This window comes from Vanellus vanellus (genome assembly GCF_965231255.1).
Source record: "Vanellus vanellus genome assembly, chromosome: 5".
Lineage (NCBI taxonomy): Eukaryota > Metazoa > Chordata > Aves > Charadriiformes > Charadriidae > Vanellus > Vanellus vanellus.
Genome location: NC_138910.1, coordinates 794,142 through 807,362, shown reverse-complemented (window position 1 = coordinate 807,362; position 13,221 = coordinate 794,142). Strand labels below are relative to the sequence as shown.

Genomic DNA, 13,221 nt, shown 5'->3' with positions numbered 1-13,221 from the left:
ACCGGCCACTGGCAGAGAGTGCAGCTGGCCAGATCACAACTGATAAACCCGGTCGCTGCAGGGTTTATACGACGGCTGCGAAGAGATGCGAAAGCGATGGCAGCCGGCGTTTGCTTTGTAAATCTGTCTATCGATGCTGCCGGCACAGCTGACCGGGGGAACCCATCCCTGCCTGGGAGACTGGGAAGTGGGTGGTGGAGTTCACCCTTGTAAATCTCTGCCCTTCATTTCAAAACCTTGCTGCCTGGGGTCTGTCTCTGTCGTAGGCTCTGGGCTCCATCCTCTTTCTAACGGGACCCTGTCGCTGGTTTTAGTAGAAGCACTCGCTTTATTCAAGACCTTTGGGAGACTGTGACTTCAGTAACAGGAAATAAATAGCTATCAATTTTGCGTTCAATTAAAAACTGTTATTAACACTAAAGTATGCTGAGGAAGTTCTGCAAAGGTTCTTCACATTTCAGAGTCAGTCATTTTTCACGTTAATGAAGAGGTCCGCAGTGTGCTCTGATTAAAAATTAAAATAATTAAAAACCCCAGAGCGTTTCAATTACCATCAGTCCTGTTGTAAGGTTGTGTGAGGAGAGGAAAAATGCGGTGCCACCGTGTTTCACCCACTGCGTGCTTCTGGGTGAGCTGCTGCCCTGCGCCCCAGGCCACGCAGCGTTCCCACGTGCAGAGACCCAGACGTGAGGGATGACATGTGCCACATCAGACCCGACTTTCTTCCTCTTCCACCGCCCGGTGAAGGCCTGGAATGAATTTCAAAAGGTGCTTTCGGACACTGGATCGCCTGCTTTTCCGCGGGAGGGTCCCAAAACTACTGGTGCAGCTGCTGCCCTCCCAGAGCGGGGACATGGACCCGCTGCTGGCCAGGCTGATGCTGCGGTTCCTCCTCAGGGAGGACCTGCCGGCAGCGCCCTCCCCGTCCCGGGGGAAGAAGCAGTCGTCGTCCATGCTCGACTGGCGGCTCAGGCTCTCTGCCGCTGAGTCCTCGAAGGCGCCGCTCTGGTAGAAGCCGTCCTCGCTGTCGAGGGTCATGGAGCTCAGCCGGCTGCGGGAGCTGCTCTCGCTGGAGAAGCGAGGTGTCCTCGGAAAGGGGGGTCCCGTCGTGCTGCAGCCACCGAGCAAGCCAGTCTCCTCCAGCTCCAGCGCACCCTGCAGAGCGTTGTCGTTCACCTCCCCTGGAAGCAGAAGCCAAAGAGGAGTGTCATTTACGGCTGAAGGCGCGAGAGCGGGACGCCCATGCCAGGGTGGCGCGGGGGAACGTCACGCTCAGCATCTCCCTTTCCCCGGTGGGGAGCGGTTTCCCGGCTGCGGGGTGCTCTCTGCCCCTGCCTCCCCCCACATGCAGAATCAAAGCTGCTCCCTGGGCAACCCATAAAAAAAAACCCAACCAAATTAATCTCTCCCCTGATAAGTCTGAAAGAAGAATGGGAAAAGACTTTGCAACCCACATCAACGCCTTTGCTAGAACTCATGCAGTAGAGCCTTTGGTCTGCCTTAGTCAAGCAGCGCCCAAATTCATTGCTCCTGGAGAAAAAAAAAGGCTTTTCTGGGGCCAGCCCATGCCTTCCTTAACAGGGGCAAAGGAAAGCAAACAAAAATCAGATTAAAGAATTGCTTTTTACTGCTCAGAGAGCGTTTCCGCAGAAGGACGCATCGCCGGTGCGGTTTCCGACCCGGAAAGGCGGACATACCGTGCAGCAAGCGCCGTTCCTGTGCGAGCAGAGCGCGCAACTCCACCCACTTCTGCCGCAGGGTTTGCTGTGGAGGAGAGAGAGGGCTCCGTCACTCGCGCACTTTCGCAGAACCGTAAAACACTTGCAAAGAAAACAGCCCCTCTAGAAAGTACAGGCCACCTACAGGAAGCACTCCTATGTCCTTCTTTTTACTGAGACGATTTTCCCAGAGTTTAGCAAAGTTCTTCCAGAAAGCACAAGCTCACTCACGCCCTGGCTGCTCTGGCTGGGGTGATTTGACAAGATTTGACCTCCGATTTGACAAGCAGAAGCCTGAAACCCGGCGAGCGTGCCGCTTGCCCCCAGCCCCCAGCGCAGCCACCGGCCCCCCGCAGCCACCAGCCCCAGCGGGCGCCCCGCTCCTCCGTCCCGGCGGCGGCGGCGCGGGCACAGCACAGCGCACCGTCCCCGCGTTCACAGCACACCGCCCCGGCTGCCCTCGCTGCCTCCCCGTGACACGTGCCAGCCACCGGGGAGCAAGGAATTTCTTTCCCTCCGTTGCACATCAGCTTTTGACACAGCAAATAAACCACCGCACGGATGATTCAAAAGAAGAAAACCAAAAAGCACATGAACCTCCACCTGGTGAGAGCCGCAGTGGGCACTTCCCCAGTAATCTGCACGAACCCGGCGCGCCTCAGACACCCAAACCGGCCCCACAACGCTTGCGTGGCCAATCCTGTTCTGCCATTCACATTTTTCTCTCTTTTCCACATTTTGGAGCAGCCACAAAGTGAAGACCACGGCCCGGTGGCAGGCACCAGGGTGCCCAGCGAGCCCTCAGCACCCCGCGGGGGCCGGGCAGCCCCCGCAGCGGGAGGAGGGGGCAGCACGGAGGGTCTTCCCGGGACTCCCTGAATCTACTGGGCAGGAGCCATTCCCAGGGGCACGGGGAAAGACGCCTTTTCCCAGATGTTTTTCTTGGGGAATCCCTTCCTGGCGGATCTGGACATGCTCTGGTAGAGCGCTGGTGCGTCAGGGCTGACCAGCACAGGGCAGCCGTCGCCAAATCCGAGGTAGGGGCCAAACGGGACCTATGACTGCTTTTAAGGAGAATTCATCTGGTGAAAGTCTGCTCTTACCACCTCTACACAATGTTGAATAAAGTAGTTTTTAGACGTTTATAATTCAACAAAACCTAGGAAACTGTGCACAAGAGATGCTGGGCAGTTCCCTGAAGGTTTTCCCCATTTGGACCCAACCAAAAGAGCAACCGCCTCCTAGTCCTGGTTTCTCCCATCTAATTGAACTGTAATAGCGGTGGGACTGTCAGGATAACTGATGCGCGGTGTGGGTGTCTGCTCGTGGCTGGATGCCCGTTCCACCAGCACGGCAGCGGTGGGGGCGGAGGGGCACGTGCCCCAGCCCCCGTGCCTCACAAGGGCTGTGTCCCCAGGGCAGGACACGCGTCTGCAACCGCACGGGCAAACCTGGGACGCTCAGCACCCGCAGGCACGGCGCCGTCGCGCTGTGGTTACGGGGGTTTACAGCGACCGAGCACACCCTTCAGTAAGGCATCCGAGACAGCTACAAACAGAATTAGGTTCTTTCCACCGCAGCCACACTGGCGTGAGAGCGCAGGGCCCGGCACACCCCCCTGTTTCACTCCGTAACGACGCGCGTCGCAGGGGTTTGGCACTTCTGGGAAACAGCTGTTATTGAAAAACTCCCCTTTTGACACAGAACCTTTCACAGCAGATTTTGAGATTTTGATAATTTCCCTAGAAAGGGGTGGAGTGGGGGGGTATCCCATTTCTGGTGACTTTACCGGTTATTTCATCCAGATTTCTAAGGGACCAGACCGAACGGCTTGCCATGGAGCACTGACCGTGGCTGGGATGGGATGGGATGGGATGGGATGGGATGGGATGGGATGGGATGGGATGGGATGGGATGGGATGGGAGCAGCCTGCTGAAGCGTTCCCATTAACGCAGCAATGAACTCTCTGGCTCTGGGGTCTGGCTCGTTTCTCGCCATGTCTGCACTAGCCGGCCAGCGGGGCGGTTGTGGCATCCCCAACCAGCAGCCCGGCTCCCGCCAGTCTTGGGCACTGGGGAGCTCCGGCATTCGCGCCGGTCTCCCAACGCCTGCCTTTACATCACCTACGGCATCAGCGGCATGCAGCAAACTGTAGCACCCTGTGCCGCGCTCTTATGAATGCAGTGCAAACCAAACTAAATAAAGGTTGTTTTCAACACGCTAAGTACTAAACATGAAATCACCCCCCTGGCAGGACTTACACGTTATAGGCAATGGCACCTATGGCAACCCCTGTCCCTGCTGCCCAGCTCTGGCAGCCCGTGAGGCATGAGGTTTATTCCAGCCAGATTCATTTTTTTATGCACTTTTTAAAGCACCATACTCCTATGTGGAGGGTTTTGGCATAGAGTTGCCATAAGGAAAACCCCCTCACTCTGTCTGACAGAGCCCCGGCTTTGGAGAGCCCCGGCTCTTGCGGCGCCTGCGGCACTGCGGCTGCACTGGGGCGAGCGGAGAGGCACGCCGCGGCACCGGCACCCGAAAACCCTGCCCGGCTGCCTCGGACTCGGCAGGGGAAACAGAAGTTCTACGAGTCAGAGGTGCCGTCAGCGTGCCGTCCCTAACGAGCCTGAGCTCTGCTTGTGAAAGCCTGCCTTCCCTTTTTGCTAAATATAGCGTGCATTAAAATAGGCTGTTCGGTCCGTAGAGGGGAGGATCGCCTGCCAGCTGGGCACAGCCCAGACGGAGACAAACGGAAGGATGTAGTGCGTTACAGAAATCATTGTGGGGGGAATTATTACCAAGAAAATATACAGAAAATATCACAGGGACCGCAGGCGGCGGTGCTGGCAGCAGGGGACACAGGAGTGTCTGCCCCCTGCCGGGACACCCACCTGCGCCCACTGGCAGCAGCTCCACAACGGCCCTCTGCGTTCGACAGCGGATTAACTAATTAGTTATATTACCTTCAGTAACTGCAGCTTGGTCTCGAGCTCCATTTTCCGCAGAAACATGGCCCCGTTGACAGTCTCTAACCTGTAACGACCAGGCGACGTTGGCACCGGCTCTGCACAACCGGACCCCCGGGGGTTTCTGCCCCCCGGACAGCGCGGGACTGCGCGAAGCTCTCTTGGCTTCCGGCGGGGGAGACTGTTCAGCTACAAACCATTTGGAGGAGGGACACCTACCTTAAATAATTCCCTGAAGACTTTATCAAGTCTACTATTTGCTTGTGACTAAACCCGTCAGTGCTCACGCCGTTGATACTGGCGAGGATGTCGCCTGTCAGAGACAGAGAGGCAAAAATGCGCATCTGCGGCGCACGCACACCTTGCGCGTGCTCTACAATAAAACGAACCCAGAGAAAAGCAAAATAAGGCCACCCACAGCAGGAACAAAACATGAGTAGTTACCCATTTGAAGGCCAGAAAGATGGGCAGGACTTTCTTCTTGAATTTTGCAGACGCAAGTGCATACCTCCAGGGAGTTATCATTTTGGTGCGCAAATCTAATAGTCTGTAAATACCAACGTGACAGTGTTACCGATATTAGAGCCATGAAAACAACTTAAAAATTAATAGTCGTCTTAGGCATTTTTTAAATGAGAAGGCTGTGGTGAGCAGGGTGTACTATCATACCAGTGAGAACATCAGAATGGTATAACCTGATAATTAGACATTGCATTCTGACGAGAGGGAAGTGCAGACACCCGCCTGTACGTTGCTTTCGCAAAAACTAGTTTTAAAGCAAGTTGGTCGCTCATTTATCAAAAACTCAGTAACTTCAGCCAAGAATATCTGTGAGCAGACAGGCATGCAGGTTGCCTTCGGGAAGGCGGTTCAAGGTCCCCGGCCCCGGCCCGGCGGGCTGTGACCGGAGGGACAGACCCCCCTCACGGGGAGGCGGTGGGAAGGCGTGGGGCTGCCGGGCGGGTCGGCTCCCAGTGAGAACTGAAAAGCGAGGAGAGCTGGACCCGCTTTGGCTCTTTCGGTTTCTTGAACTCATTGCCCACACACGTCCCCACACCCCCTAAAAAGTGCTTTTCATTCTTGACTTGCACATTAAGTAATTCTAAGTGTAAATCCACCATGTGATTGTCAGTGCCGACGCGTATTTAGAAAAACGCAAAAGGCGGCGACGCAGCCTGACCAGATCTTGCAGTGACAGGAAATGTCTTCTTGGTTACATGCAAATGGCAGTATTTAGCCACATCTTCCCACCAGAGTTGAAGGCTGAGGCTGAACTCCCTGAAAGCCTATGACAGCCACATCTAACCCAGATACAAGAAGTCACGTAAGATTCCCAAGTTTCTCAGTCAGTGTGGAACAAATAGCGATGCCGAGCAGGTGAGTTCAGGGCCCATCTGGCCAAATCACACCGAGGCAGTGATTTCAGCCAGCAGTAGACCAACAGTAAAACTTCTGGCTAAACTAAGAGCACCGAGTGACACATGAGGCGCTTGGAGGACATGCCACAGCAGGTCACACATGCCTCTTTTTTTTTTTTTTTGACCTATTTCAGAGTGGTAGGTCTCTCATACCAACCCAAAAAATTGGGCCAGCTTGAGCGATACAAGCTGCACAAGCAGGATGGGATTCATCACACCTAACTGGAGCCATCCGGACAGAGGTATCTCAATGGCCTCACCAGAGACACCGGGAGAGGCGGACATCTCCAGGGTGTGACTGATGGCTCCAAGAGAGGTGCTCCAACCAGGAGGGTGGACTTCCTCTCTCCTGTACCTTCTTCTCCTCACAGACTGTGGGAGACGGCTGGGCCATGGTTTTGGAGGTGACACCTAGCTTTTAGGTGGCTGCAGCCAGAGCAGAGCCGTGCTACCAGAGCATCTGCTCTGCAAACACCTAGGGACTTCAGGAGCCACACGGCGTCCGTCTCACCCCCAGGTTCTGGTCCGCCAGTGGGAAGTAGGAGAAGCAGCGGTAACATGCGAGAAGCTCTGGCATTTGGCCATCACTGCAGTTCTCGTGAGCTCCCTGCAGATGGAAAACCTAGAGTTTCACATCATCTTATTCTGGTTTGCCTAAATTTAACTTGTAGTAATGAAATTACAGCTTCTAAATAATGGCTTATCCTTAGTATCAGACAGATGCTGCCTTTCTGTAGCCCGGACTTTCTAGTGAAGTGCTCATGCTGACGGTACGTTCAGGAAGAAAATGTGCCAAGAACAATTATTTTTAATCAGAATGTCACATATAATGAAAATCTGTGCTGACAATTTATACAAAAGCCCAATAATTGGCTCAATTAGCCTCCCTTCTGAAAGCTCTCCAGTGTTCACGAGCTGAAGGCTCACCCACTCATTAGTCACAGAACCAAATTTGAAAAAGTTAAGCTTTTCCTAATACACTAATTTCACTGAAAATACTATTTTCCCTTTGTGCACAGATATAGGCGAACACTTTGAAGAAGCCCCGCCGCCGCCGTAATCGAACAGCGGGGCGACGAGGGAGGGTCTGGTGGGCACGAGCTCTGCGGTATTGCCACAACCCGCTGCCCCCAAAACAACGCCCATATATTCCTGGGATTATTTTTTATTTTTAACTGGGATTTTAGCAGGACTACTTACCTTTTGAAAAAAAAAAATAAATAAATCTACGGAACAAAAATCTCCCGTTAGCCGTACTCCTGATAACATTCTGGTTTTCCTATTTGACCATTTACTGACTTCTACATCTATCAGAATTTCTTCCTATATGATTTAGCCCCTCAAAAGTCATGCAGTATTTACTAAAAAACATACCAATACTGTAGACCTACTTCAAAAATACATATGTCTCTACACACGTTAAAGGAGGTAGTAAAATGCTAGGATAAGGTATTTTTTGGACACAGAGTTTTTTCATCTCTCTTTTTATATGAAAATAGTCTCATACACAACTCTTCCAAAAAGTATTCACTTACGGAGGTAAGAAGGCACTGCCATTGCTTCATATCTGGATTTGGATGAGATTCCTCCTGCATTTAATGCTCCAACTTGTGAGAGGGCCAGAAACTCTCATGTGTGACCTTCCCTATGAAAAAGTCCTTGGAAACGCATCCTGGTTCTGTATCATTCCTGTAAGCGCTTCAAATTTCACCAGGAGCTGACAGATCTCCTTCTCCACTCTATGCTGTCTTAACCTAATTTTGAGGATGTGATACTTAAGAGGCTGCGCCTAATTTTATTTTTAAATGAATCAACTTGTCATTTAATTCCTACCTGGATTTCAAACCCAAACGTCTCTTTATCTTCTTTCAATATAGCAACGAGGTGTCTGCAAGAATAATACACAGAATTCCATGAGTGCCGAGGTGCCACGCTTCGTGCACTCTGCATTTCGAACCGAAACAATCGTGTCCCCGTCATTGCCGGTCCCTGTGCCAGCAGGGTGTCAGCACGCCTTCCCTCAGACCTTGCAGCAGTGGTGCCTGCTCTTTGCTTGCGCAAACTAAATGTCTCCATGTCACCCGCATGTCCCAGGTGTTGGGTACCACTCTCTGCCTGGAACCCTCATCCCACTAGGGCTGATAAACGGGAAGACTCCCAGGACACGTTTCACGCAGAATAAGTAAATATCAGTGATTATAGAAGAGTATCTTCATACCTTTGTGGCATGGAGGAGTCACCCAGGGAGCTGGATCTGGTTAAGGCAAGCTGCAAACAGAAATTGGAGCGGAAAAGGGTCAGTAGGTTAACAGTTCTTTGAAGTACATGGCTAAAATCAGGCGTTCAGAGAAAAACTAAAGCAGTTGGTGGCATCCCCCCACCAGCCTCGCCAACGCAGCCTCCCCCTCAGTCAAATGTGAACTTGAACTTTCGGAACAAGAGGAAAGGCAGCAAGGTGCAGGATGCAAGCCAGCTCATCATCACGTTCCGAACCCCCTCTTAGCTGCTGAGGGCGGCTCAGCCGGGCACAGGCAGAGGGCCACCAGCCACCAGCAGCGACCTCTGGGAGCCCCGACCGCTCCCTGCAAACCGTGGAGAAGGTGCTCCCTCCCGCCCAAGGAGTCTTCCTACAGCTCCTTCCCAAGCCAGCTAGAGAGGAATTTTACACAGTAACAGGTCTGCTATCAACCCCCCTGGAGGAGGTTTAACTGGCACTGCTGCAAGACGAGGTCTCAACTGCGACACGTTCTGGAGTGAAGAATGGCATTAACCTGCAAGAGGCGGTTGTTGAAGGAATTCATGTTTATTTTTATTTTTATTATGTTGGCAATTAAGCCCTGGAAAACTGGTTATACGTCAGCCCTTTCATTTTTCCAAACCTTTTAAATATAAAATTGAGTACTTCCAAAATAAATAAATAAAAAAAAAAACACCAAAACATGAGTACTCAGCACATCATAATATTGTTTCGGTTGTTCACCTCCAGAGAACGTCTGGGCGTCCTCTCTGGGGGACGGTAATGCAGTACCCGTTCCAACTTTATTAGAAAAAGTTGGCCACCGCCAGCTATCCAGTCTTGCCTGCGATGGGTTAAAACTGAGAGCTGAGCTACCACCAGCCAATATAAAGTGAAGAACCACAAGACTTTTTTTGCGCAGGGGTGATAATTTGACACCTTCACGATTGGCTTTGAGAAGCTCACCAAAACCTGCTTTGGAGGGGGAGGAGAGGGCTGGAACCAGAAGAAACTTGGCTGGGAGACCCCTGCAGCAATGCCAGTTGGAAGACCCCCCAGCAGGAGGGTGCTGTTTAGGGTGATAGAGGATGCTGTGAACAAGCATAACAACAAGTGGAAAAATTCACATATCCCAAGAAAAATTTTCTGATGGCAAAAGTGCTTGGAGCAGGGAACTCTTCCCCAGACTGCTGGAGGTATAATTTCTGAGGACAGTAGAAACGGGAAAGACAAGAGGAAGGACCGCTCAAGAATAACCCTGCATCCGACAGAGCATTGGAAGGACCAGTGGGAGGTCCATCTCCAATGTCCACAACCCTCCTGTCTTGTGCATAATTAAAAAAAAACAAGACTACTTGTGTTTTCAAATAAGAGAAGGAATATTCCTCCTTTGCGGCTCACCAGGCTTTACCGCGGTGCGGTGTGGGGAGCGGGGGCCAGCGGGGGCCGTGGCTTGGCGTGCGGCCGCCCCATGCCACCGGCTGGGCTGGGCTGCTCCCTCCTCGGGGCGCGCAGGCACGCGTGCTCTTGTGCAAGGACGAGGGGCTGACGGGCACACAGTACCGCCGCACCTCTCCAACAGTGCAGACCCTTCAAAATGCTAAAATGGGTGAGGCTCCAAGGTTTTGAAGGCCAGGGGTTGCCGTCCTCCCTGTTAACGCTGTAACTATTACCTATACAGTGCCCAAATCATGTCTCTGTTACGCTAAGACCTCACTTTTCTTTTGTACCTTTCCCTTAAATATCTGTGGGCATTTATAAACTTAATGCCTGTCAGAAAAGGCGGAAAGAACATCTAAATTGAGGTAACTGCAGGCAGTTATCTCTGCAGTTTCTCGTGGCGGCTGCATAGCATTTCGGAGCCGAGGCACGCGCGGTCACGGCGACGGGCACCCAGGAGCCCCCCTTCAGGCCAGGGAGACCTATGCCTGAAGAGGTCCCTGGAAGAGGCCAGGGTCGGTGTTGAACACTGATTCTTCCCATAAAAATGGCCTCTGAATAAGGAATTACAGTGCCACTGAAATGTCTGTAGTCAGTATAGCCAAACGCCTCAGGCTTCAGCGGCACAAAGCGGTGCCTCAGCGTGACCGCCTGTAGAAACACCCCACTTTATAAGCACACATTCACTCGGGGAGAGCGGGGAGAGGAGGCAGAGTCCCCACGTACAACGATGGACCGCAGACCGTGCGAAGGAGCCGGGGGCCGCCGGACCCCTGGGCTGCTGTGCCCCTGCAGCCCCCGCGGCGCGGCCGGTCCTGGGGCCCGACGCCCGTGTAGTAATCCACCGTTAGCCACTGTGGCCACGTCACAGCCGTGGCCGCCAGCCTGCCCCGGCTCCACCACGGCCGCGGGCGCCGGGTGCCAGCCCGCAGCAGCGCCCCACGATTAGTCTGGCCCCGGCTCTCATTACCTCCCCACACCCGTGCAAAGGAAAGGATTAAGCGCGTTTCTGTACCAAGCAAAGCCTCCAGCGCACGGATGTTAGGTACCAGTTTTCTGAGAACACCTTCAGATTATAACGCGCCTCAAACATTTTCTATTTAGGCGGCTTCACGCTACGCAGGGACCAAAGCTGGAATTGCTCCGCTGGCAATTTCCAGCGAGAGGCAGAGAGAGTTTTGTGGGAACCCAGCTGCAAACAGCAGAAATGTGCGGCTGGGTCCGTGCTGGGGGGAGAGCCCCGGCCAGAAGCACAGCCCCACCAGCCCCAGCAGCCGTAGCAAAACACTCCAAAATCCGGACGGAAATAACTCATGGTGGGCGCTTTCTGTCAGCACTGCCGAACTGAGGAGGGTCCCGCCCGGCCGCGATACTGAAGCAAATGCGAGCTCAAAGGAAGACCCGGAGGGCGAGAGCCTCTTCTGACTTGCAGCGCCGCTGCAAACGGAGAAGAAACGCAGCCGGGGCAGGAGGCGACTGCGAAAGCACTCCATGCGCCCGACACCCCGCAGGCAGAACGCCTCTTCGCTCGCTCCCCTCCGCAGCCTCCCACGCTGCCGCTGCTGCAAAGATTTCACTGCAGCCCCAAAACCGGCGAGGCTAAAGGCGCCCGGCGGTAATCCTTCGAGCACACCAGCATCGGGAGCCGCAGTGACCCTGCGCGGTCACTCGGGGACACCCGGCCGGTCCCGCTCACCCCCGCAAACACCAGCAGCAAGCCATCAGCCTGCCGGAGCACCGGAGCGACGCCGTACCTGCTTGCGCCCGCGGGGCAGCGTGCCCACCGTGTTGGCCAGGTGCTGGATCCTCCTGCTGTCCATGGGCAGAGCCGGCTCCCCGCCGGCGGCGCTGGCCGGGCTGGCACCGAAGCCCACGAAGTTGGCGTTGTGGTTCTGCTGAATGAGCCTTCGGAGAGCCATGCCGGCGGAAGGGCATTTAAAACGGCATTGCTAAACGCTGCGGCACGGCCGAGGGAACTAAAAGGCGGTCGCCCCTCCGCACGATCAAAACGCCGGAGACCGGAAAGCCAGCCACGTGAGCTGTGGTTTAGGTGCACGTCGCATAAATCTCTTCCAGCAGATCACCGGGGCCCTCGGTATGTGTTGTGCTCACAGCAGAGCTAAGAATTAGCCTTGGCAATTAAAGAAATCTGCTTTTTTTTTTTTTTTTTTCCAGTCCTGCACACAACAATCCTCACTGAACAGCTGCTTCTCTCTGCAACAGTTTGTCCTTAAAGCACTACTTGCTTGAGACACTTCCCTAACTTCAACTTGTTCATTCTCTCACTTGCTCAGCACCCCCTGCCTTGTTCAAATTACCTTTTGGCAAAGACGGGAAAAGAATGCTTTCTTTGGAAAACGGTGTCAGTGCGTGACTCTCCAGGCAGAGGGAGGGAAGCGGGAGCGGAGGCCGCGGGCTGGGAGCGGGAGCCGCAGAGGTGGCAGAGCAGGGGCAGAGCGATGCCCTCGGCAGAGCGGCTGCGTTTCGGGAGGGAGCGGTGGCTCACCCAGCAAAGGGGGGTTGGGCGCACGCAGCCATGCAGACGGAAGGGCAATTGCACTGGAAGGGCCACGAGGGGCTGCCTCGGCAGGGCGAGGGGCAGCCACGGCGCCAGGGAGAGCCCTGGCCCAGCGCCGTCCTTGCACCTTCCCTGCCAGCGAAGAGGCAGGCAGCCACGGCGTGCCGGGCCGGGCACCACGCACCGAGCACGCCCGCCCGGGCAGAGGGGTGGTCGCGATTGCCAGCGACACCCCTGGTGCCCTCCAGACCCTCCTGAGGCATCGGCTTTGCCCACCCACCCGACGCCGCACTGGCAGCCCAGGTCCCACGGGGGCAGCCGAGCCGTCAGCCCACCCTGGCGCAGAGCGAGGCCAGCCGGCATCTCGCCCCGGTCCGCACCGGCCAGAGCACGGGCTGACCCGTGCAGCCAGCCGTCGCTCTAAAATCAAGTTTTACAGGGGGTTCCTCTCTTCCAAAGGGTTTTGTCCCAGTAGCAAACACACTTGGGAGGGTTCACAACACCGGGAACTTTGGGCTGGTTTGGTTTTTCACTGCAGGATTCATCTGCCTGCTGTTCAGTTCAGCATAGCTTTTAATCACCTTTGGGTTTTGATAACCCCCAGGCGGATTATGAGCTCCTGGATTTCATGGAGAATCAGCCCCGGCTGCCTGTCCCCGTGTCCCCTCGGCCGCAGGTAAGCCCTGCGAGGGGGGGACCGGCAAGCCCTGGGGCGGCACTGCTGGCCGGCTCTGGCTCCGGCAGCCTCAGCCGCTGGCACCAGCACGTCCCAAACACGCACGGGGCAGCAGCCGCCCCCGCCGCCGCTCAGCTCCGCAGCCCACGGCCGCAGCCCCCTGTCCCCGGGCGGGCGGGCAGAGCCGCTGCCGGCGATGCTGGGCAGCCCCGTGGCGCTCGTCTGCGCCACGCTCACTGTCAGTG

At 54.9% G+C, this 13,221-nt stretch overlaps 1 protein-coding gene across 1 annotated transcript; it reads right to left on the bottom strand.

Annotated features, from left to right (window-relative positions):
• Positions 1-319: 319 nt before the first annotated feature.
• CYTIP (cytohesin 1 interacting protein) lies at positions 320-11,701 on the bottom strand (the record flags this gene model as incomplete). The annotated part of the gene is made up of 8 exons (XM_082484094.1): positions 320-1,181; positions 1,698-1,764; positions 4,686-4,755; positions 4,908-5,001; positions 5,133-5,235; positions 7,940-7,994; positions 8,325-8,374; positions 11,537-11,701. The coding sequence occupies 8 exons, from the start codon at positions 11,699-11,701 to the stop codon at positions 709-711; spliced, it is 1,077 nt and encodes a 358-aa protein (XP_082340220.1). The 3' UTR covers positions 320-708.
• Positions 11,702-13,221: the final 1,520 nt, after the last annotated feature.